The sequence below is a fragment of the Protomyctophum bolini genome (assembly GCF_963924005.1).
Source record: "Protomyctophum bolini genome assembly, chromosome: 10".
Classification (NCBI taxonomy): Eukaryota; Metazoa; Chordata; class Actinopteri; order Myctophiformes; family Myctophidae; genus Protomyctophum; species Protomyctophum bolini.
In genome coordinates this window covers 33,324,986-33,347,773 of record NC_137871.1, presented here as the reverse complement: position 1 = coordinate 33,347,773, position 22,788 = coordinate 33,324,986, and the positions used below count along the sequence as shown (strand labels likewise).

The 22,788-nt window shown below is 42.6% G+C and overlaps 1 protein-coding gene across 3 annotated transcripts in view; it reads left to right on the top strand.

Moving 5' to 3' along the window:
• The first annotated feature begins 905 nt into the window (after positions 1–905).
• The window catches only part of flt4 (fms related receptor tyrosine kinase 4), a 138,520-nt gene continuing 116,637 nt past the window's right edge, over positions 906–22,788 (top strand). For all 3 annotated transcript variants that reach the window (XM_080774585.1, XM_080774586.1, XM_080774584.1), the window contains exon 1: positions 906–1,068. In XM_080774585.1, the coding sequence (XP_080630711.1) occupies positions 1,011–1,068 (58 nt within the window). In that variant the 5' untranslated portion in view covers positions 906–1,010. The remainder of the gene's footprint in view (positions 1,069–22,788) is intronic.

The window sequence follows — 22,788 nt, the reverse complement described above, 5'->3', positions numbered from 1 at the left end:
TACTGTACTGTACTGTACTGGAACACCCGAAATCAATATACCAGTTGATATACCAGTTGAAAGAACAACTTTAGGCTAAATATATTTATAGTTATTCTATACTAATGTTTGTTTTAATCTGTTTTATACGTAATTGAGAATTTATGTATGTTATTTAATTGTGTTTTATATACTGATATTGATGAATTTAATTAATGCAATTCATGTTTTAGTTTTCTTTCTTTTTTGTATGTGTTTTGTAATGTTGTGTGTGGACAAAAAACTAACATTTCTGAAATCAGATAATAATTATTTTTATTCTTATAAATGCTTATGGGTTAGCTACAGGGGCCGGTATGAGCAAATCAGAGATTCTTTCATTCCAAGAAAAGAAGCATTATCCCAATTAGCGCTAATTGGAAAATCACCTTGTAGTTCGTGGTGAACGTGACAGTTTTCAAAGTCGAGCAACAGCTGTGGAGTGTGGAGGTAGTCATGAACGAAATAAGATCTTTACACCAGGAAGGAAATTTCATGGATTTTAGTCGACCCCGACAGCCACCCCCCCTGACCCCCACCCACAACCTAATTCAGCTGGAGCCGAGTGTTTTATGAACTAGTGAGGGCGAGAGGTGATTGTGGGTGTGTGCGTGTCGTGTCGTGTCGTGTCCCAGTTACGGGCAAGGGAAAGGGAAATCGTTGTAATGCCCATTCGGAGCCTTATGCATCCCTTTGACAGGAAAACACGCTTTTTGTGCTTTTCTGCTGCACATCCTCTGTGTACAGAGTTGACCGCGAGAGAGAGAGAGAGAGAGAGAGAGAGAGAGAGGGGGGGGGGGATACGAGAGAGGAGGGGGGATAGAGAGACAAGGGGAGGACTGCATGGAGGCATCGCATCGCTGAGACCGTTTGATTCACCTGAGAGTTCACTCCTCTTCCACGGACTGTTGCCTAACTGTACATTTCACTTTTAACGATCGATTTTCTATTCAAACATCGGCTTAAACTTGGAGGGCCGGAGATAACTGGAAATGAAGACAGATTTTACGCTTATCTGTCGGATTTGGATTGGATTTGCTTATGCCTCAGGTGAGTAGGCTAGAACGACGCACTGCACGTACAGCACACTTCAAAGTTTGGAACGCAAAGAAAAGTTTTTTTTAGGACGACCTGGACGACTTTGTTTTATGTATGGCTTGACATGCTGTTGCCGTCTATTCAAAATTCAGCACGTTGCATTGTGAAATTAAATTATAGCCTACATCACGATTTATATTTCATTTTAGGCCTATAGCTTTTTTGCTGTAGGCTGACATTTACGAAGCAAATAGGCTAGATCAGAATTAACCTGATAGTGCACACATTTTATTTGATTCGAGTTTTATTAATTCATGGTGGGTGATGTAATCCCTTTTTATTTTTGATCATGTTATGTTTATATTTATGACTTATTCCCTTGAACGTATTTATTTGTTTGAGATATAGTAACAAAAGTTTATATTGTGCTTTACTATTGTGATTTGAAACTGTTCTAAGGTTCCCATAAACATTTCCTGATGTTGACATTTAACACAACTAATATCAGTCTAATAATGGACCACTGTTGGAACCTATATGGTCTGATTCAGACTTGGCCCCAGGCCTTGGAGTGATGGTCCTATAGATCAGTGGTTCTCAAAGCGGGTCCAGGGCCAGGGACCCTCAGTCAGGGTTCCTTGAGGGGGTTCTAAGTGGACCCTTATTATAAAGGTCCCGCCCAATGAGTTATATCGCCAGTTCAAACCCACTCTCCCCCAGAGTTGGTGTCGAAGTGTCCTTGAGCAAGACGCTGAACCCCTGATGTGCTAGTTGGTGCGCCTTGCATGGTTTCCGCTGCCATTGGTGTGTGAATGTGTGTGTGAATGATTGAATTTAATGCACAATCTCTGTAAAGCGGCTTGGATAAAGGCCCTGTATAAAAATGCACCATTTACCATTCATGCAAGGAGGAGAGCTGTGGTGTTGTTGGGGAATGGCAAATATCTGGACTGAGAGCTGAGATGTTTTTGACCTCTGGTCGACTAATAGCTCTCATGAGCCACTGTGAACACTGTGAACACCAGAAACCTTAAATAATGTGAATATCGTTGCTGTCGGGCAGAAAACCCCTATCTCCATATTTTAACTTTTTAGGCTCCATCTTGTGCCACCCTTATCCATCATCCCTAAACTTATTTGTTGAAAATTAAAAATAATTTTAAAATAGTTCAACTAGCCGATTTACATCTACACGTTGTGAGCTTGTAGATCAGCTATTTGAACAATTTAAAAAGGTTTTGTAAAATAGTAAAAAATGGCAAATACGTTTAGGGATAAGGGTTAAGGGGGGACGCAAGATACAGCCCTTTGTGTTTTTCCGTAAATGAACTCCCTACTTCATCATCACACAAAAGCATCACAATAAAGTAGTAGCTCCGTTTGGAACCTCTATATCTATACGCTGCTACTCTTTAGCTCCGAGATGAGGTTCAGAGAAAAGCTATCCCTGCACTGGTAGAAATGGGTCGAGCCTGTCGACAAGTAGTGAATTATATACCTCTTTCGCAGTATTTATTTCAAAAAGTAAAGGTATCAGAACCAAGATACAGTTGATAAACTTAACATAGGCACCTAACATTTTAACTGCATCAAACAACCGCTTAAATAAAAATGTCACCTCCCGTTGGCATGCGCAGTACTGCTTCCGTAGGATTGCATTGGGAAAACCGGGGAAACAAATCGTACTGGCTGACAAACAAACGCTTTGTAAGCGGTTGTTTGATTAGTTAAAATGTTAGGAGCCTATGTTTAGTTTATCAACTGTATCTTGGTTCTGATACCTTTTACTTTTTTAAATAAATACTGCGAAAGGGGTTTAATCCACTACTTGTCGATGGACTCTACCCAGCTAGACTCCAATTCAGCGTAGATATAGATGGAGGTTCCAAACTACAAGTCCGAAGTGTGGCACGAAGTGACGTGTTTTGAGCTTGTTGATCGGTTACTTTTGAATTTGAATTATGTCCAATGAAGTATTGGACATATGAGGTTTCCACGTGACAGAGATGCAAGTATACTGTGATGCCCTACAACAGGGGTTCCCAAACTGTGTCGCGTGCACCCCTTGTGGTGCGCGAACGCCCTCTAGGGAGTGCGTGACATGAAAAGGGTAATGCCCGTTTTATGGTGTTATTTAACACAAATGCCAAAATCCGGAAAAAATACTGTTGTAAGGAGATGTAGAACAGCTGCGGGAGTAAACAGCAGCTGCATGTCAGTGACATTCTGTGATTGTTTGCCATAATCATATAAAATTTTTTATCATTTTCAGCCAAATGCAACGAGACTGAGTGTTGGGGGGGGGGGGGGGGGGGGGTGCATCAGCTAGGTCAGGAGATGCCCTACAAGATCAAAGTGCAGTAACCAACTACATTATTGGACTTTTTTGTCTCAAGGCCTTCAAGATTTTGGGGGATAAACGATTACCTCACGAACAGATATACAATTAGTGTAATATCACTTATATACTGATAAACTTACTTTAAAATCCCAACTTATTTTTTTAATCAGTTTGATTCTTTGAGTAGTACTGTACTGTGGCTTTACAGGGCAACGTAGCTATGCAGCTTTATAGGCTATACATTTCGCAGCACTATGTAACTTTCTTCCTGTAGCCCGGTTTTGAAGCACTGACATTTTTACCATTGAGCTAATAGAGCCGGCCTGCTTGCTCTGGGGATAAATTTAATCTTGACCATCAGGTCAGATCCTGTGACTATAGGTGAGACGTGGCCTTTGACATGATCTCAATAGGAAAGCAGGGAAGCAAAATAAAACCACCCCAATTGAGTTATATTGACATACTCTACCATACAGATTGGACAAAATTACATTTTATTGATAAAAAGGTATGTCAGCCGACTGGGGATCCTCAGTCCAAGGTTTCCATGCCTTGTCCCCTCCTCTCCCTCTACACCAAATGTCTTCGCCCCCAAAATAGCCGACCCACAAGCTTGCAATGCATCGGCAACGCAACACGTTTTGAGCTTGTACTGCTGCTGTGGCCGAATGTTGGGCCAAAATGTCCCACTGAATAAACGCCTATATTGTGACATGCCCAGAATAGCTACGCTAAAGGGTTCATGTCGTTAAACACGACACTAAGGAGATTTAGACTGTGTCGTTGTTTGTGGTTTAAATGACTAAATGAGAGTTTGAGTCACAGTCTATTCATTAGTGATGGCAGCCGAACAGCTGTTGGCAGCAGACAGGGGATACATTGTACAGTGGATCTGACATATGGCAACCTAATTCACTGCTCTTTCACCTAGAGCTGTGCTGTACTGTATGTTTTTTTTGTATTTGAACTATTCATACTCTAGCTTGGTTTCTTAGGGCCACTTAAATCCTTAACACTTAGTAAAACTTTGGCTCTGTACTTTACTTGGTCTCCTCTTTTCCCCCCACTATGCCGAGAATAGCCGATCGATCACACGCTTGTCGACCTGGGGGAGGATTGCTGACACCTACCATCAGCTCCTTTAGCTTATACTGGCCCCCAGGGGGCTTCCGCTTTAGTTTTTAAATTGCTTGAATGATTCACTATTTAGATATTTGATATTAATTTGATCAGACTTGACTACTATAAACCTTCCTATATAAACCCATTGTAACTTCAAACTCCATTTTAACCATGATTCATTGAAAACACCCGCCCTTGGTTCTGGTGACTGATGTTGGCCGTCTAATGTGTGAAGGCGGCCTTGCTTTTTCAATTAGGCTACATTAATGTTAACCCATTCTGACCTGAGATCAGATCCTAAAAATGTCTTCTACAACCTGACAGTTTTCTGAAAAAGCTATGTTTCTATGTCAGTCGTTCTTCGATTTTTCAAAAATAGCAGACCTACAAGCTCGTAGCGCGACACTCGGTGGCACGCTATGAGCTTGTAGATCTGCTATTTTTTAAATGGATTAAAAAACATGGCCCCTCACGAAGTAAAGGGAAGGACAATATCGGTCGACGGTCACCAGAACCAGGGACAGGTGTATTTGTTGAATGGTATCAAACTGGTTTGGAGTTTCAATGGGTTTGTATAGGAAGGTCATGTCTGATCAAATGAATATCAAATATCTAAATACTGAATCAAGCAACTTAAAACACAGTATGTGCCCTTTTATTCTTTCAAAATAGCGACGTGGGGTGCCCATCCGATTTCGCAAAAAAAGAAAAGAAAGCGTGTTTTTTTCAAGATAAAATAAAATAATAATCTGGATCAGCATCAGATATCAGAATAAATCATGAAATGTATATAGAATTCTGTAGATGTGACGGTGAAAAGGAAAACAGGCTAACTTTCTTCATATTCAGCTTCAGCACAGATCTGCATCATCATATTCAGCGCAGTGGGTGATATAAAGTGTTAACACGATCAGCAATTGTAGATCTTCAGTGGAGGTGGACATTTATGATATACAGGGTGAATGGGTGATAGTAGATATCATATGCTCTGTCTCGTCATGTTCAGTGGAGGGTGGACTGTGGACATCAGTGAAATACAACAGGGTGATAGTTGATCTGCTCTGTCTCATCATATTCAGTGTAGTTGGACATTTATGATATAGGCCTACAGGGTGATTGTAGATCTGCTTCTGTCTCATCATATTCAGTGTAGTTGGACATTTATGATATAGGCCTACAGGGTGATTGTAGATCTGCTTCTGTCTCATCATATTCAGTGGAGAGTGGACACAGTAAGTGATATACAGGGTGAGACCACCTTATGTGGAGGGTGGACATATAAGTGATATACAACAGGGTGATTGTAGATCTGCTTCTGTCTCATCGTATTCAGTGGAGGGTGGACATAAGTGAAATACAGGGTGATTGTAGACCTGCCAGCTCAAAGGTCATGGTCATTTTCTTTGACAGGATATCATTTACACAGCAGCAGCAGTTATGGATCTTCCAGCCCTCTCACCCCCAGACATTCCGCAACCATTGTCATGTCAAGCTGTCTCCATGCAGAGAACTCAGCAATGTCCAACCTGTGGGCCAGGGCCCACTGATGGGCCATGAGGATATGCAAGTGGGCCTCGCAATTGACACAAAAAACAAACGCAGTCGATGGATTGATTGATTGATCATCAAAGTTAACTGAACATTCATGTCGTGGCCCACCCATCGGACCACTTGACACAAAAACTGCTCATGACGGAACGTTCCGCCATATAGAATCCAACCGGCAACCGCTTTTGGCGGAACGTTCCATCATATAATATTTATTATTGATATCAAACCGGATCGCTCATTTATTTAATTTTATTTATTTTTTGCTTCTTCAGCGATCCTAGGCCGGTTTCGCGCATTACTTACTTACTTACTTCTCTTCGTCCCCTATGGGACATGAGGCTTCAATGAGCGCTCTCCATTTCATCAGATCGCTGGCAGCATGTTGTACCTCTCCCCAGGACAGGTTCATCTGTTCCAGCTCCTGCGTCACAGTTGTGCGCCAGGTGGTTTTGGGCCTCCCAGGTTTTCTTTTGCCTGATGGTGTCCATCCTAAGGCCACCTTTGTGATGCAGTCCTGCTCCATCCTCAGTACATGTCCTAGCCATCTCAGGCATCTGTGTGTAATGTCCTTGGTAATGTTTCGCACATGCGCAGTGCCGTTCACTTATTTTATAGAGGCGGACTAAAAAGCTGAATAACTCTAAATCTACGTAGCTCTCCATGGTTTTGACAAAACACGCAATGTTCGGAGGTCTTTTCTGACTATCCGGTGATCCCGATTGGAACATTGGTGCTTTCTAGAGCAAGGATGGCCTCATTTTAGCTCGCTAGTGTTATGATTCATGCTAAGTAAGTCTGTGTACTGAACTTGAGATACAGTGTACTCTATGTATGACAGTACAGATATGTAACAGTACAGCTTGCATTTTACTTGATGGCGATATGTTTCACTGCCTGCATTGTACTTTCTAGATATGTGAGGCATCCTGTTAGGTGGCACCCATAAGGTCCGCCTGGTATGCGAGACAGTAAGGCTAGCCTTGCACCTCATCATGCCACGTTCCTATGTCGCGCATCTTCTTATCTTACTGTCTCGTTTCTATGATCCAGCACTATAAATAGTCTGTCTAATAAACGTTGTGAACCAATAGTGTGATACTGCCTACTGTGTCTCATTATTTGTTCTCCCGGGCCCGTCTCCGTACCAATAGAAGTACTTCAACTGGATCGTCACACACCACCCAGCCTGCACACACTGCCAGCCTGTCAGAGCCAGAACGAGGGTCCATTTAGAAATCGCAACAGCTAGCATTGACGCGAATAATCTCCAAGTGTCCACTAATTATTAGTGGACACTTGGAGATTTTTCAAGTGTGCCCTGATCCAGAAAAGGTTGGAGGGTTGGGAGCCACTGCTCCTCACCCCAAAACATTTTACAACCATTTTCCTGTCATGCTCTCTCTAACGGGGTTCCAAAAGCATGCATGCCTGTCCTGGTGGCTGCAGAGATGATGCCATACAGAATATTGTCTCTGCCGGTGGAAACCTCATATGTCTAAAACTTGGATCTTTATATCCACAACCCCTATTCAGATTTCATTGTTTCTGTCTTTTGCCATTAACCTTTAAAAACTGTTTGTTATCCAGAGAGATAGATAGAGAGATAGATCTTTATTTGTCATTGCAACGTGTACAACGTCATTTGTCACCTCTGGAGGTGTCACCAGAGTAATTTGTCACCTCACTGGACACTGTTACAATTACAATTTACAATTTAGGCATTTAGCATCTATGCTCTTAATCCAGAGCGATTTACAGTAAGCAAGAACCACACATGGTAAGACATCAAATACATAGAAACGGAATCATAAGCAAGCTTAGAGCCTAACATCCGTCTAACAGTAGAATATCTGTACAGTGAAACTACAGTATGAGTATACACTATGCAAGGGTTGCCCTAGATGTCATTGTTGATAAATAAATCACTGTGGTGATTTATCTATAAACAATGGCCACCTAAGAGATTTAGTGTGCAGGGGGAAAAGGAGGGGACCAATTACAGATCCCAGTGGGACCCTAGTTGTGAGGGTTTGGGGGGATGAAAGCTAAACTTTCCAAGAAACCTATTGTATATACATATTGTATGTATTAGCAGTTTGAACAAAAGCCAGATATAGGCCTATTTGACAGTGCAGTGGAGAAACATAATCCGCAAGATGTGAATGGAATGGGTGGTCAGCCCACCTAACACAATAGTGCTGGTACCCAGGTTGCGCTTAGTCAGAATGGTGGTCCCTGAGTCAAAATCAGTTGAAAACCCCTGGTCTGGAAGATTGGAGAAAGGATGGAGTCAAGAGGTAGGTCTAGTGGAGGTCACTAGTTTTAGGACCTCATCTGAGGAGAGAAGGACAGACAGACAGAGTAGTATTGGGTGAGTCAGACACTTCTTTATCAGGAAGATGGGAAAGGAGCTGCTGATGTCATCAACCTTCTCAAAGTATAGGTGACATAGCCTGGCTAATAAGCCAGACTGAAATCACACCGCCGGCAGGCAATTCTTTTTTGCCAACGACTGATTCGATCTGGCTTATTAGCCAGGCTATAGGTGACAAGCATCAGGTGAGAGGCATGAAGGTTGGGTTGGGGGAGAGGGTTAATTAAGGGGTTAGGAGATAGTGGAGAAGGGTTAAAGGTACAGGATTGAATCTTGGTGTGGTGGAAAGAGGATTTAGCAGTGGATAGTGAAAGGGAGAAGGCAGAAAGGAGTGAGTGAAAGTGGGAGAGGTCATCTGGTTGCTTCGTCTTATGCCACTTCGGCTGCCCTGAGAGGTGTTCGTTCAGCTCTGAGGATTTCAGATAACCAATGTTGGTTAACCTTTGTTACAGTTACTTAGCTCTGCTCTCTAAGTCAAATTGGTCAATATTTGCCCCGGTCATATTGGGCCCGGTCATTGCTGCTTACTTTAATGGTAATTGATTTAGTTTTATGCTGAGCTGAGCACTACCCCAGAATGGGTGCTGTTTCAATAGTATTTCTGAGCTGAGCACTACCCCAGAATGGGGTGTAGTATTTTAAAATAGCTAAAGTAATACAATATGGCGTAAGTGCTTCAGGTACGTTCTGTATTTATCTATCTATATCGCCAAGTGTAGACTAAGTAACTGAAGTTTTCAAAAAATAGTCAAAAGTAAAAAAGTAAAAAATTGTGTCAGATGTAGTGGGGTAGAAGTATAAAATGTAAAAAAAATGGAAAGCACAATAAGTACACTACTTGAGCATTTAAGTCACTCCCACTACACAATAATAACTGTGGTAATTGATTTAGTTTCATGCTGAGCTATATAAGCTTCACCACAGAGTGTACAGTGTACAGGCTGAGAAAATGTGAAGTACTAGGTTGCTTTTCCACAACGGTGATGGTGGTGGTGACTGTACTGGTGTAGATGTTGCTTTTTTAGCCCTGTCGTGTTTTCTGTTCACATATTTCTGCTTGATCAGATCATCTCTGAAACCCGACTCTGGACTCTCTGGGTATTATTGTAGTCATCCACTATAAGAGGTCGAGTTGTTTTAGCCAACAACAGGCCCCCTATTCTTTTCCCTGCTGCAGAATCTCAGGATTCAAACCTTAGCCTCCTTGGAGAGAGGGGCTCTCACACTGAGCCACAGCGTCTGTCCTTGAATATGGTCACTGTCGGGCGAAAACCTCATATGTCCAAAAGAAGTCCTACTTTGCAGGACATGGGAAACCTATGTTCCCATTTGAATGGATCCAGTGTAGTGTAGTCATCTTTTCTTTTTATAAAGATATTTTATACACGATAAGTTCATAAGTATCAATGTACATGGCATGCTCTACGAGTTATCATTTAGTCACAAGCTCGTGTTAATACTTTATTTATTGGTTACATATTTGAAGAACCCACAGACTTAACCACTTTAAATGACGGAAATAGCTGATCTACAAGCCTCACAACGCCTTGCGATGTTGTGAACTCAGTAGATCTGCTATTACTTTTGCTATACTGTACTTTTGCGTGTATGAAGACAAGTAGGGCATTCATTTCCATAACATAAAAAAAGTCACATGATGGAGATTCAAGGTTTCTGCAGCCGACACCGACGATATCTTCCCTATCAGCTGGGGAGCCGCTCGCAGCGGAGTGGAATGCCGCTATTCCGCGTGGGAAGCGCCATGCAATACAGTTCAAATAAATAGCGAGGCCACGAGAGGAGCCTCAGTCATCGCAGGTGTAGGATAGCAAAGGCCCCAGGGGCGGATGGACGTTTGCTTATACACAAGGCTGCGCGTCGATCACCGCTAGGTGCTCAATTCTGTGTAGCACCACCACCCCCCAAAAATGGAGAGATAAGGTCTTTCAACCCCGCCAGGAATCCACGGAAAAAGCCAAATATGTGTCCACTCGGTGTTAGACAGTTAATGAAAACCACATGGCAGACTTTAAGCTCTCTGACACCTCCACACGTGCACGCACATATGGATGAGCGTGCGCGGGTGGTCACACACACACACACACACACACACACACACACTTCCCGCACTGGGTCTTTATGACGGCAGAGTTCTGTAAATGACACTCCCCCCGTCATTATGATGATGTGTAATATCTTCCCCCAATCTTCCCCGACCCCGAATAGCTATTTGAGTTTTTATGTCATTGAGCGTCATTATGATGATGTGTAATAATAATCTTTTGATCCATCATCATCTGAATCACCGTAGCAGCAGTTTCTCATTGGTCTAATCTGGATTTGACCAACTTGCTTTTGGCTTTTGTCGTTTTTACAAAAACAACATTGATTATCGTTTGGAAGCGGCATGGATTTAGCATTATCCCATAAGGTCTGAATGCCTCCGTTTCCTCCCTCTGCACGATGGAGATGACATGTTGTGTGATACCTAACACGCAGTTGATAAGAGTGCAATTTTGCAGTACAAGAATTAACAAAGCATGTGTTTTCTGAAAATGTCCCCGCCCATATTTGATTAATTCCCTGACTAAGAGGTGAATGGACATACGTAACAGTCTTACTGACTCCTGTCTTCCCACTCTCAGCAGACTTTGTTTCAGATTTTTGTGGAGACAAAGTGAGCACAACTCAGTCCAAGTAGCACATTGTAATTCAGTGTCTAGGAAAATAACTGCCAGCTGGCGCTCACAAACAAAATGTACATGGAGGCAAACTCTGCTCGACTGGTGTCTTTGAAGGCTTTAACATACTCTCATATTCTCTCTTCTAGCTGCTCCGTAGTCCGTACACTAAATATTATTCTTTAAAAAATCTCAAAAAGTGTGGGTCCAATTTAGGTGCCATTTTGGGCTACATTCATTTTCTATGTTTTTCATTCCTCTCTGGTAGATGGTGCTTTGTCAACCTGGCCAGGTCTTGGTATTCATACTTTTAAGGATTTATACATGGACAATGTTTTTGCATCCTTCCAGCAACTCTCAGACGAACATATATAGTATACTTCCCAAACATCATTTTTTCAGGTATTTACAGGTCCGCAGATTTGCTCAGAGAACATGTGATGTCCCATGTTCCCAAATTTTCCTGATGACTCTGATATAAACATGTGTTCTTAGCTAGATTACCAACTTTGAAGGGTGTATGGATGTGTATGGGTGTGGATGTATCTATGATGAAATTAGTTGTTTACACCCGGAATCTTTAAAAGTTCGTTGGGAGGGAGATGTAGGGGAGGAGATAACCGAGGAGGTTTGGGATGCAATTCTACGGTGAGTACATGGGTTGAAATTGCGTCATATGGCACTTTTAATGTTTTTTTAGAGCACTTTTAACAAACATAGAATGCCAGACAAGTCTATTTGTTTGTTTAGGGCAACACTTAAAGGGGAATTCCACTCATTGGTGATTTTTTTTGTAGATAGTGAAATGACAGTGATTACATTCTATTAGTGATGCTTCACTCTAGCTTTGATGTTCTTGAACTTGGCATAGAACCAGCCTTGCACAGATGCGTGCATACTTGTCCTTGGGAGGCAAATTAAGTTATTTGTCTGTGTCATACATAATTAAGTCCAAAAGCAACGCAGAGGAGGAACATATTGGTTAGGACTCCTACACATTTTCCAGCGGAGAAGGGTCAACATGGGGAGCAAATCCCATCAACGTGTAATTTGACAGGAACATGACTTTCCACACAAAATATGGGAGTGAAAGAAAACAAGGCAACGTGGATTATTTCCAGCTGAAGTTTTGGGAGTTATGAGGTGATTTCACGCCGAGGGTGTCAAATGTTTTTGCACATTTAACCTCCGTGCCAGTTTTAAGGCGGCTCGCCCTGATGTGGAACTGGAGTGTGTGCAGCAGTTGATTTGATTTAAGGCTTAATTGCGTGTGCCGTGGCAAAGACCGGGAAATGATTGAAGTAGCACTTGCAGCGTAGCGTAGTGGAAATAAATTTCTCTGTGATGCCTGTGGGTCCTATGCAAGATGATCCCTCCCCACTTCATTTTAAAGGCAAAAAAAACATCCCAGTGCACGGTGGCAGATACTCAGATATTATAGAGCACACAAGGCACTTAAGTACGTTGCTTAGGAACAAGCATAATTTAGAACACTTATCAGTTCAATGAGAGCCATCATTGCCATTATACTGCGCAAATGGGTCTTCTCGTTTCGAGGATGCGGCCGTGTCCGTAACTCCGTAGGGGGTTTGCGATATTATGGGCCCGTCTGTGAGTGTTGGATTTCGGCGGTTCAGTGATATCTCTCGCTGCTGTCACCGGAGGTCACGCGGGGTTCATGGGAAAAGCGAGCGTTGGCCAGGCCTGAGGAAATTACCAGTTTCCCTCTTCCTCTGAGGTCTTCGTCGCCGCCGCGCACTGGCCCCGCCCCGCTCCCTTCCATTATAGCCTCCACTCCTAAAGACGTCGGGACGGTGTGTTTTGCGGTTATACACTTGCGCGTCGTCTCTGTTGAGTGGAAACCTCATACTGTATGTGCAAATTCAAAACTGTTACTCTTCGGGATTCAAATTGGAAAATTAGCAGATCTACAAGCTCGAAACGCGGCGTATAGATCTTCTACTTTTGATGCTTTTGTGTGGCGTTTGTAGTATGATCAAGTAGGGCATTAACCCATTCTGACCTGAGATCAGATTCATACGCGGTTTCCACTGGACACACACTGGTCTGATGAAGCCATTCTGACCTGAGATCAGATTCTAAAAATGTCAGTCGTTCTTCGAATTTTTCTAAAATAGCAGACCTACAAGCTCGTATCGCGCCACTCGGTGGCGCGATATGAGCTTGTAGATCTGCTATTTTTCAATAGCTAAAGCATAACATGATGCTAACACCAAAATGGGTGCCCGGTCAGAATGGGTTAATTTACGGGGGGAAAAAAAACACAAAAGGTTTGGACATGGAGATGAGAGGTTTCTGCCCGACGACAGCATCAGCGATGTCTTCTAATTAGCCGTCGAGGACCCACCCACGAAGGCGGCATGCCTTGGCCGCATGGTGCTTAGGATCCCTACAGTACGTAACGGCACAGCAGGCACGGAGCGCTGTAATCCTCGCTACCTGCTGTTGCTCAAAGCCGTGTCAATATTTTCCATGTTTCCCAACCAGCCGGCGACATCCGAGTGTGTGTGTGTGTGTGTGTGCAGTGGACAGTGGTGGTGGAAGAAGTGCTGAGATGTTTTACTTGAACCCAGTGGTGGAAAAAGTACTCACATTCTTTACTTAAGTAAACGTATCAATACTGCAATGCATTTATTTATAAAGTGTTAATCTTGTTAATCTTTTGGAAATAGCAGCGACGCATTGCGAGCTTGTAGTTCTGCTATTTTCAAATGGCCGAAATGTAAAAAGGTCTGAAGTGGTTAATGTGTGTTTTGTAATAATAATCAACATCTACAAAGTAACTAACTAACTAGTAACTAAAGTAAAAGTGCACTTGGACCCTCAAACTGTCTGCTAAAGCAACTAACTCCACCACCTCTCCCCCTCTCATGGAAGTAATTGTAAATATATAAAGTCACAACATCAACTTTGATGAGGCAGTATTGCTTTGTTTTCAAAAAAGGTTTTCTTCATTTCCTGAAAAAAAATAAAAAATATAATTTCCTGAAAAATTAACATTTTGGAGTTAGGTGGTTTCTTCCCGACAGCAGATACAGTATATATATTTAGCCGTGGACCCTTTCCACCTCAAAATGTTTTGTGCCAGGGATCCGCAGAAGAGAAGATTTGTATTAAACAACAGCAACACTTGGTGGTGATAAAACACTATTTCCGTGCTCGGACGGACTTAGCCAGCCAGCCAGCCAGGACCCAGCCAGGGACACACATTAATAATAATAATAATAATAATAAACTTTATTTGTATAGCACCTTTCATACATAAATGTAGCGCAAAGTGCTTCACAGGGCAAAAATAGAATACAATAAAAATAAGTAGTTAAAATGATAAAACAATGGCAAAGAACAAAATTGAATATAAGAACATAAAATAAATAAAAACAAATAAAATAATAATAAAAACACCACATGCAGCAAATCAGTCAGGGCAGGGTGGGAATGTGCAAATTAAAACTCAATTAAAAGCAATGTTGTAGAAGTGGGTCTTGAGCTGAGCTTTAAAAATGTCTACAGAGGCTGCCTGACGAAGGTACAGTGGGAGTTTGTTCCATGCCGACGGCCCATAGAAGCAAAAAGCTGCTTCCCCGTATTTTTTTGTTGCCATTTTTTTTGGCAGCGCGAGCAGGCCAGCAGTGGAAGACCATTGCTGGGCAATGGAGTGGCTGCACCACAAAAAATGGCAAATTTCACTTGAGTAAAAGTACAAAAGTAAAATGAGAGCTGCCGTGAGATTGTAGATACTTAAGCGCTTAACTTGTACGACTACTCAAGTGTCCGTCTTCTTGCCAGTAACCTCCCTGCAACCGCAGCACATCTTGTTACTCTGCCCAGCGTAAGGGAAATGATTTGTCAATGATAAACTAAAATCACACATTCACTCGCGCCCGCGTCCGAAATGCTTGAGAAATGACAGAGTTACCATGTGACCCCAGGGGGTCCCTCTACTGTACTGTATCACCCCAAATCATTACTGTGTGTGCGTGTGCGTGTGTGTGCGTGTGTGTGTGTGTGCGCGCAACAGAGACACACACTTGGTTGTGAAAACCAACCAAAAGCTATTTTCGTGCTCGGACAGACCCAGCCAGCCAGGGACAGAGCCAGGGACACGCATAGATGCCTATATGAGTGGTTGCGCCACTCAAAAACTAAAAATGATGACACGTGAAAAAAGGAAGGGGCCTGAGAGGTGTCCGGTGTGCCTTTGAGCCAGGTACAGGAAGGCCCAGTCAGGGACAGTGGGGGATTAGACATAGGAAACTGGCCCAGATGGCCTTGCTGGCCCACCTCTGCATCCTCATTACATGCCACTCCCCCCCCCCCCCCCCTGGCAGGATGTGTGAAGGAGCCAGCCAGTGTCCCACTAATGCACAATATGTCCCCACAAGTATAGTACAATTTGAGAAATAAGAGATTGTGAGGACCATTTTCCTGGTCCGCACTGGCAGTTGTGGAAAGAAAAGCACTCAATGGTTTTACTTACTGTAGAACTACTCTGTTACAAGTAGAAGTCCAGAAAGTATTGGCATCAAAGTTGACTTAAAGTACCAAAAGTAGAAAGTATTCACTATGTAGAATGTCCCATTTAAAGTTTTCAAATGTATCAAAATCTTAAAAAGTACAAAGCTCAGCTTTTTGTTTAAAAATTACATTCATAAAAAAGGTGTCCCAATTTGTGTGTGTGTGTGTGTGTGTGTGTGTGTGTGTGTGTGTGTGTGTGTGTGTGTGTGTGTGTGTGTGTGTGTGTGTGTGTGTGTGTGTGTGTGTGTGTGTGTGTGTGTGTGTGTGTGTGTGTGTGTGTGTGTGTGTGTGTGTGTGTTGCAGAGCCATTGGGACAGAGTGAGTGTCATTCACAGAAATCAAAGGCAGTCTGGGAGTCAGCATGGCCTTGTGTCCAAATGTCAGGAAGTGGAATTTATTCTGCCAGAGAGAAAGTGTGTGTGTACACTTGTATTTCTATACTTGTGAGGCCCCCAGTATAGCAGAATAATGAGAAATAGACATTGTGAGGAAATTTTTCCTGGTTCTCACCAGAGAACTTTGTCCATTCATGGTTAAAAGCAACGTTGACCTGGTGCTCCCCGTGAGGTGTGTGTTATTATACTTCAGGTTAGGCTGAGGCATTTAGGGGTTTAGGAGGTGTAGGTTTAGGGTGAGGGGTTAAGTTTAGGGACAGCTGGATTATATAAGGGTTAGGATTTAAGTAAGGGCTGGTTGTGATTAGGTTGCGTTGGCCAGCAGGTCAAGTAAAAATGGAAGATTGCTTTTGATCGCATTGCACAGCATTAATTTCTGCATGTGCGTGCGTGTGTGTGTGTGTGTGTGTGTGTGTGTGTGTGTGTGTGTGTGTGTGTGAACTTCTGTGAAGGCCTTACCCTGGCTGACTCCACATCCCAGATATTGTGTACCCCACTATCTCACACTGCGGTTGTTGTGTACCCCACTATCTCACACTGGTTGTTGTGTACCCCACTATCTCACACTGTGGTTGTTGTGTACCCCACTATCTCACACTGCCACTGAGGAGCCCCCACCTCAGTCCTACTCCTTCCACTCAACATTCCCCACTGACATGCGCTGTCTCAGCCCATACTGTATGTGTACTGTACGTATACTACGCACGTGCGACAAATAACTTTCCAACCCCACCATGGTAGGCAGGTAGGCTACCCTTTTTGTGTGGCGCTATCCCCTCCAATGTCTAGCTTTTAAAATTACGTCATATGGCAGCCAAGTCTATGGACTTTTAATGTTTTAATGTTTGCTTAAAGGAGCATTTTAAGCACGCATTAAATAGTAAAAAAAAATCTACTTGGTCTGTGACTCACAGGAGAGCTGATGGGCAGCCCAAGCCAGCCAAGTCTATAGACTTGTAATGTTTGTTTAGAGTACAAGAACTGTATTCTTTTCCCTACACAGCCCCGTCGTCTGTGTGGCTTTATTGTCACCTACTGTAAGCACCGCAACCAATGATGTTGCATGTTCAACTCATGTGTTTAAATTACCAGAACGGTCCCTCAAATTCAAATTGAGTGTAGCCAGAGGGTAATTCTACACATTCAAACCATTTGAATGCAAAAAGATGAGAGAGATGAGAGAATACTGTTTGTTGAGTGGTTTGAATGAAAACATTTAAATTCTTTCAAATGGATGCAGCATAAAGACATAGCTTGAATAGAAGCAATTTAGTCAGCTTGGAAAACGCTCCCAGATCGTGCGTGTGTGTGTGTACTCGCGCATGCTTGTGTGTGCCGACTTGACGTTTTATCTCCCGCTGAATATGATTATTTGTGAAAGTCTTGCATTTTCGAAGGACACCGCCACCGCATCCTCCCGGCTAAATCGAGACTCTGAGAAAGACACTACGTTGTTTACACAACGTTCCTGGTTTCCTCTTCCTATCATGTGACCCGATCAGAGCCCAGACTACAGAGGAACAAGGAAACACTAACGGCAACACGTCCCTCACTGTCCATGAACAAGGGAAGCCATGCGGGAGCCATGAAGAAGCCGCGGAGAAAACAGGAAATTTGCCAGTGATGGAAAAACTTTTTGTTTTTGCTTCTCAGAGACGTCTACAGTAATCCTGAATCTAGAATCAGTACCTTTCACCTTCTTAAAACTGCCGTACTTCATAAAGCAGTGGTTTCCTGAACGTATTCAGCTTAATACCCAAAAGTTAAGTTTGGTGTCTCCCCGGTACCTAAAATAACAAAAATACATTATGAATTGGGGTAATAACGTAAGCCTGATTTAAAAAAATAATACAAAATAGGAGATCTACAAGCTTCTGAAACAATTACCGGTATGTTAGAATCTTTTATTTTTCCTCATTTCCAAACAATGGTCCATGGACTCAAATATGTATCCCGACCCTTGTTTGGGAAACGGTATATACTGTATATGCATTTCGCAGAGCGCCTTTCATTGATGAAAACCATTGTTTTTGCTTCTGTGGTCCTCTGTTCTAGCATGATAGCATCACTTCATTACATACCTCGTCTGTGTGTCAAAGGAGCTGCTTTACATTTTTAACTGGCTTAGAGTTCAGTATATGACAGCCTGTCCTCTCGCACTGTACGGCTGTGATTTATCTATTGTCAGCAGGGGTTCGCTTTACGGCTGGGAAGCATGACTTCAGTATTCTTTGACTGTGACAAATGCTATAAGCCACGAAAGCGCTCTGTGGAACCGCGGTGTGAATCCACACATGCTGAGAGTGGCAAATGGGAGAAAGATTTATTTTCCACTCAACGATTTGAGAGGCTCTTTACAGTCAACATCATGGAAACTGTCACACAATTTGATAGACTATAATTGTTACCGTAGCTGTGATGAGCATGTAATTTACCTGCCAAGTTGCATTTCTTCCTAAGTGCTTCACTACGAAGCTTTCACTACAAAGAAAGACACTATAGAACACTCCTTATGCCTTATACCTTCGTCCGTGGAACTGCCGTTTTGTGCTGCTACCTTTTGCACCTCACGTATTGTACAAAAACAAGCAAGACGGGCGCACACAACTGTATTAGTTCAGAGGTGCTGACCACTGTGCAACGGCATGACAATGAAAGAAGAGGTCGCGTTGTACTAATTGTTACTTACTGTAGCTGTAATGAACGTATTATTACCTGCCAAGTTGCATTTCTTTAAGGGTTTCATTGCAGGGTTTCGTTCTTTATTTTGGAGCGTGGCTGGCGAGAATTTCCGGTAGCCGTGTTGACAGTTTGTTTATCATCAGACCGTCAAGACGTGTTTGTTTTGTTGATTCTCGTACTATGGATTCTCGTATTTTGTAACGATTGATTAATAATGGAACAACCCTTTAGAGAGCATATTATGTGTTTAGGGATGTTGAAAGTAATGTTATTTCATCAGCCTGACACCCACGCCAGCCCAGCTGCCATACATATAGTGTTATACACATATAGTGTTATATATTTGAGGCTAAGCTAGGCTAACAACACACAACTACACTACACAGATGCGCATCATTATCTGACTGCTATTCAGTTACTGAGGCGAGAACATGTTTGCCTGATCACAATGGTAAAATATGAAAGCTAAATTAATAATAGTCTAAAATAAAGACGTCAGACTACAACCTGACCCAAAGCATACAACACCCATAGCATACGACACCTTAACTTAACTTTACCTACGTCTGAACCCTGCAGTGACAGCATAATGCCTTACCAATTTATCCACAGAAACACAGTTGGTTTTGTGCTACAAATGCAACAGTTTTATGTATTTGAAGCATGATTTGAAGGCTGTTGAACCGAAATGTAACAAACAGTTGAATGACTCCTGGCATCCTTTCACCTCCCAGATCAGGACGGTTCCGTCATGAGCACACACAGTTGACTTTTGTCAAATACATTTTACAATACATCAACTGACAGAATCCATGATGAAAAAAACAACAGTTAAAAAGGCATGGACAAGTCAAAGTGTGTATAAAAGTCGCTCTGGATTAAGAGCTTCTGCTAAATGCCTAAATTGTAACGACATATCATCCAAAGCATCATTACTGGTAAAATGACCTTATTCATTGCCTCAATAACAAATGGAGCAGACAAGAAACACTAGGAACACAACTACACAATAAGAGTACACCACAGACAGATATCGTGACAATAACACAACATCTGAAACTCCTCAAAAGTTACAAAAAATTTGTTGTTACGTTAAGTTGTTGTACTAGAGCTCACAGACAGATAGATACCCGCCGGAAGTGCTTGCCAGTTTACCCCACTAGAGGGGGGAGTGGTCTCCACCCAGCAATCGGCCAAAATACTCATGTATACCTTCTTGTGTGGAACTGCCGTTGTGCTGTTGAAGGTCCTGACCGCTGTGGAAAGGCATGAACATGAAAGAAGAGGTTGCGTTGCAGACAAGGTTTCTTCAGGAAATTAGCTCTTCAGGGACTGCAAAAGACCTCTTCTTCGGGTCGAAACCTTGGTATCTTCATAAAAATAAATGCCTTTTGTCATCGTGGCTACGAGCCATGTGACCTCTCCTTTCATGTTCAACCTTGCGTACATACCTGCTGATTATTATGCATGGATGGTGCATTTATATACAGGTCCATCCCATGTAATTAGAATAATTTCATATATTCTCAATTAATTGTGCATAAAGTGAAGTATTTAAAACCTTGTTTTGTTTTAATCTAGATGATTATGGTGTACAGCTCATGTGCTTAACTGACCAGCCAACTGGCCTGACCTGAACCCCACACAGAATCTAGGTTGCATTGTCAAGGGGAGGTGTGAGACATAAGACTGAACAATACAAAATAATTTACGGCTGTTATCAAAGCAAACCTGGGCTTCTCAACAGTGCCACTGGCTGATCACCTCCATGCCACTGATGAAATGATTTGTTCAAAAGTAGCCCAGACCAAGTATTAACTGCATGCATTAATATACTTTTCAGATGGTCGATATTTCATTTTTTTAGTGGTCTCGTAAAATATTCTAATTTATTGGGATAGCTGTACGCCATAATCATCAAGATTAAAAAAAAAAAAGTTTTAAATACTTCACTTTATGCACAATTAATTGAGAATATATGAAAGTTTCACTCTTTGAATTGTATTACGGAAGAAAATTAACTTATATTCTAATTACATGGCATGGACCTGTATAGTGCCTGTACGTTCACCCATTCACACACACATTCACATGCTGACAGCGGAGGAAACCATGCAAAGCACTATCCTTCTCATTGGAAGTCGTTTGTCTTGCTCAAGGACACTTAGACACTGTCTGGTAGCTACTACCCAGACTCCGCCACTCAGCGCTTATCAAACAGACTAATTTACCTTCATGTGTGAACCCATCGGAAACGGAACGTTCCTGTTACAGGCTACATCATGTGTGAAAGCCAAAAGGTCAACACCGGACAATGTCCTGACCCCGATTCCCCGGACAATGCGGACATTTTCCAGCGTTCAAATGAGAAACGGGCTTTGGATATTTTTTGATTTAGCCTTGCTCCCCTTTTAACAGCCCCCCCACCCCCCCAGGCATAGGGAATTATAGCATTTCAGTGTCAATCTGACCTGAATGTACCTGGTCATTTCTATTGTGTGTGACAATGGATGGGCTGGAGCGTGGCCATTTGCATGCAGGATGCAGGTTGATGCGGCATGACGAGAGAGAGCTCTGTGTACACACTGTACATTGGGAGCAAGTTGTTTTGTTTATGACAAACATGGGGGGGTGCTCATGGATGAAAGTTTTCTCAGTCGGCACGACTGATTTCAAGTCAAGTCAATTTTATTTATATAGCACATTTAAAAACAACAGCAGTTGACCCAAAGTGCTTTCCAGAAAACGTGTAGACCATAGTCCAACCACAGTGCAATAATAGAACATGTAATACAATAATAAAACAGGCCAAGCAAACGAATAACAACCAAAACAATGAACAACGATAAACAATAACTTCAGAAGGCAGCCAGCATGTCTTATAGAAACATGTTGGTCTTCGAAAATAGTCTGTCTTCAAGCTTTGTTTGTACAGTAGATAGGCTATTTTCTTTTAATTTAATTTTACTTTGAGATACCCTGGATCCATCAGACTCCTCACCCCCCCCCCCCCCAGCGGCCAAAGGTTACATAGTGCCGTGTTTACATTATTTCTATTGACAGGCTGCCATGTGCAGGTCTCTCTCTGTCTCTGTTAGTCAACTATGTGGAGCTGACGCATCAAAGCATGGCCCTTAACGCACATGTTTTGTTAACGGATGAAGCCGTTGAAACGTTGGTGCTGGCTTCCGATCGCATGGTATGTCGTCGCTATAAGGTGGAAACCCTGTATGTCCAACACCGTTGTGTTGGAACACCTGTCTTCCAAAGGCTCACACAATGTATAGTTAACTAGAAGTTAACACACGTCGTTGTTTTTGTTTTTGTCTGTGACTGTAGTGTGTGAGTGAGACACATGGCTGTGTATATAAAAGAGCTCTGTGTACACACTGTACATTGGGAGCAATTTATGACAAACATGGGGGGGGGGGGGGGGGTGCTCATGGATGAAAGTTTTCTCAGTCGGCACGACTGATTTCAAGTCAAGTCAAGTCAATTTTATTTATATAGCACATTTAAAAACAACAGCAGTTGACCCAAAGTGCTTTCCAGAAAACGGGTATGTTTGGCTAGGTGGCCCAGCCTTCATCCAATCAGAATTGAGAGGGGCCTTCCGCCAATCATGATTGAATGGGGCGGGCCTTTTTGGTGCTGTTGGCCTGTTGCGTGTCCCCCCAATGTGCACAATGCATGTGCATTGTGCACATCTTTTTACCAATGCATGTGCACATCTTGTTAATGGGGCGGACCAGGGGCTTTTCCAAATCACCCAAATCACTGAATGCTCCTTTAATTTAAAAACAAAAAACATAACGAGTTTGAATATGGAGATAATAGGTTTCTGCCCGACAGCAGCAATAAGGGTACATCTGGCTCTTCCAGAGGCATGGTAGAGGCATGTAGGACAGCTGTGCGTTGTCTGTCTAATGTAGCCATCTTTCTATAAGCTGCGTGTCATGTGATCGGCATGCCTGAGGATGAGGCGTGACCAAAACGGCATCATCTGCTACTTTTATTTGTAAACTATAAAGATACATTTTTGGGGCC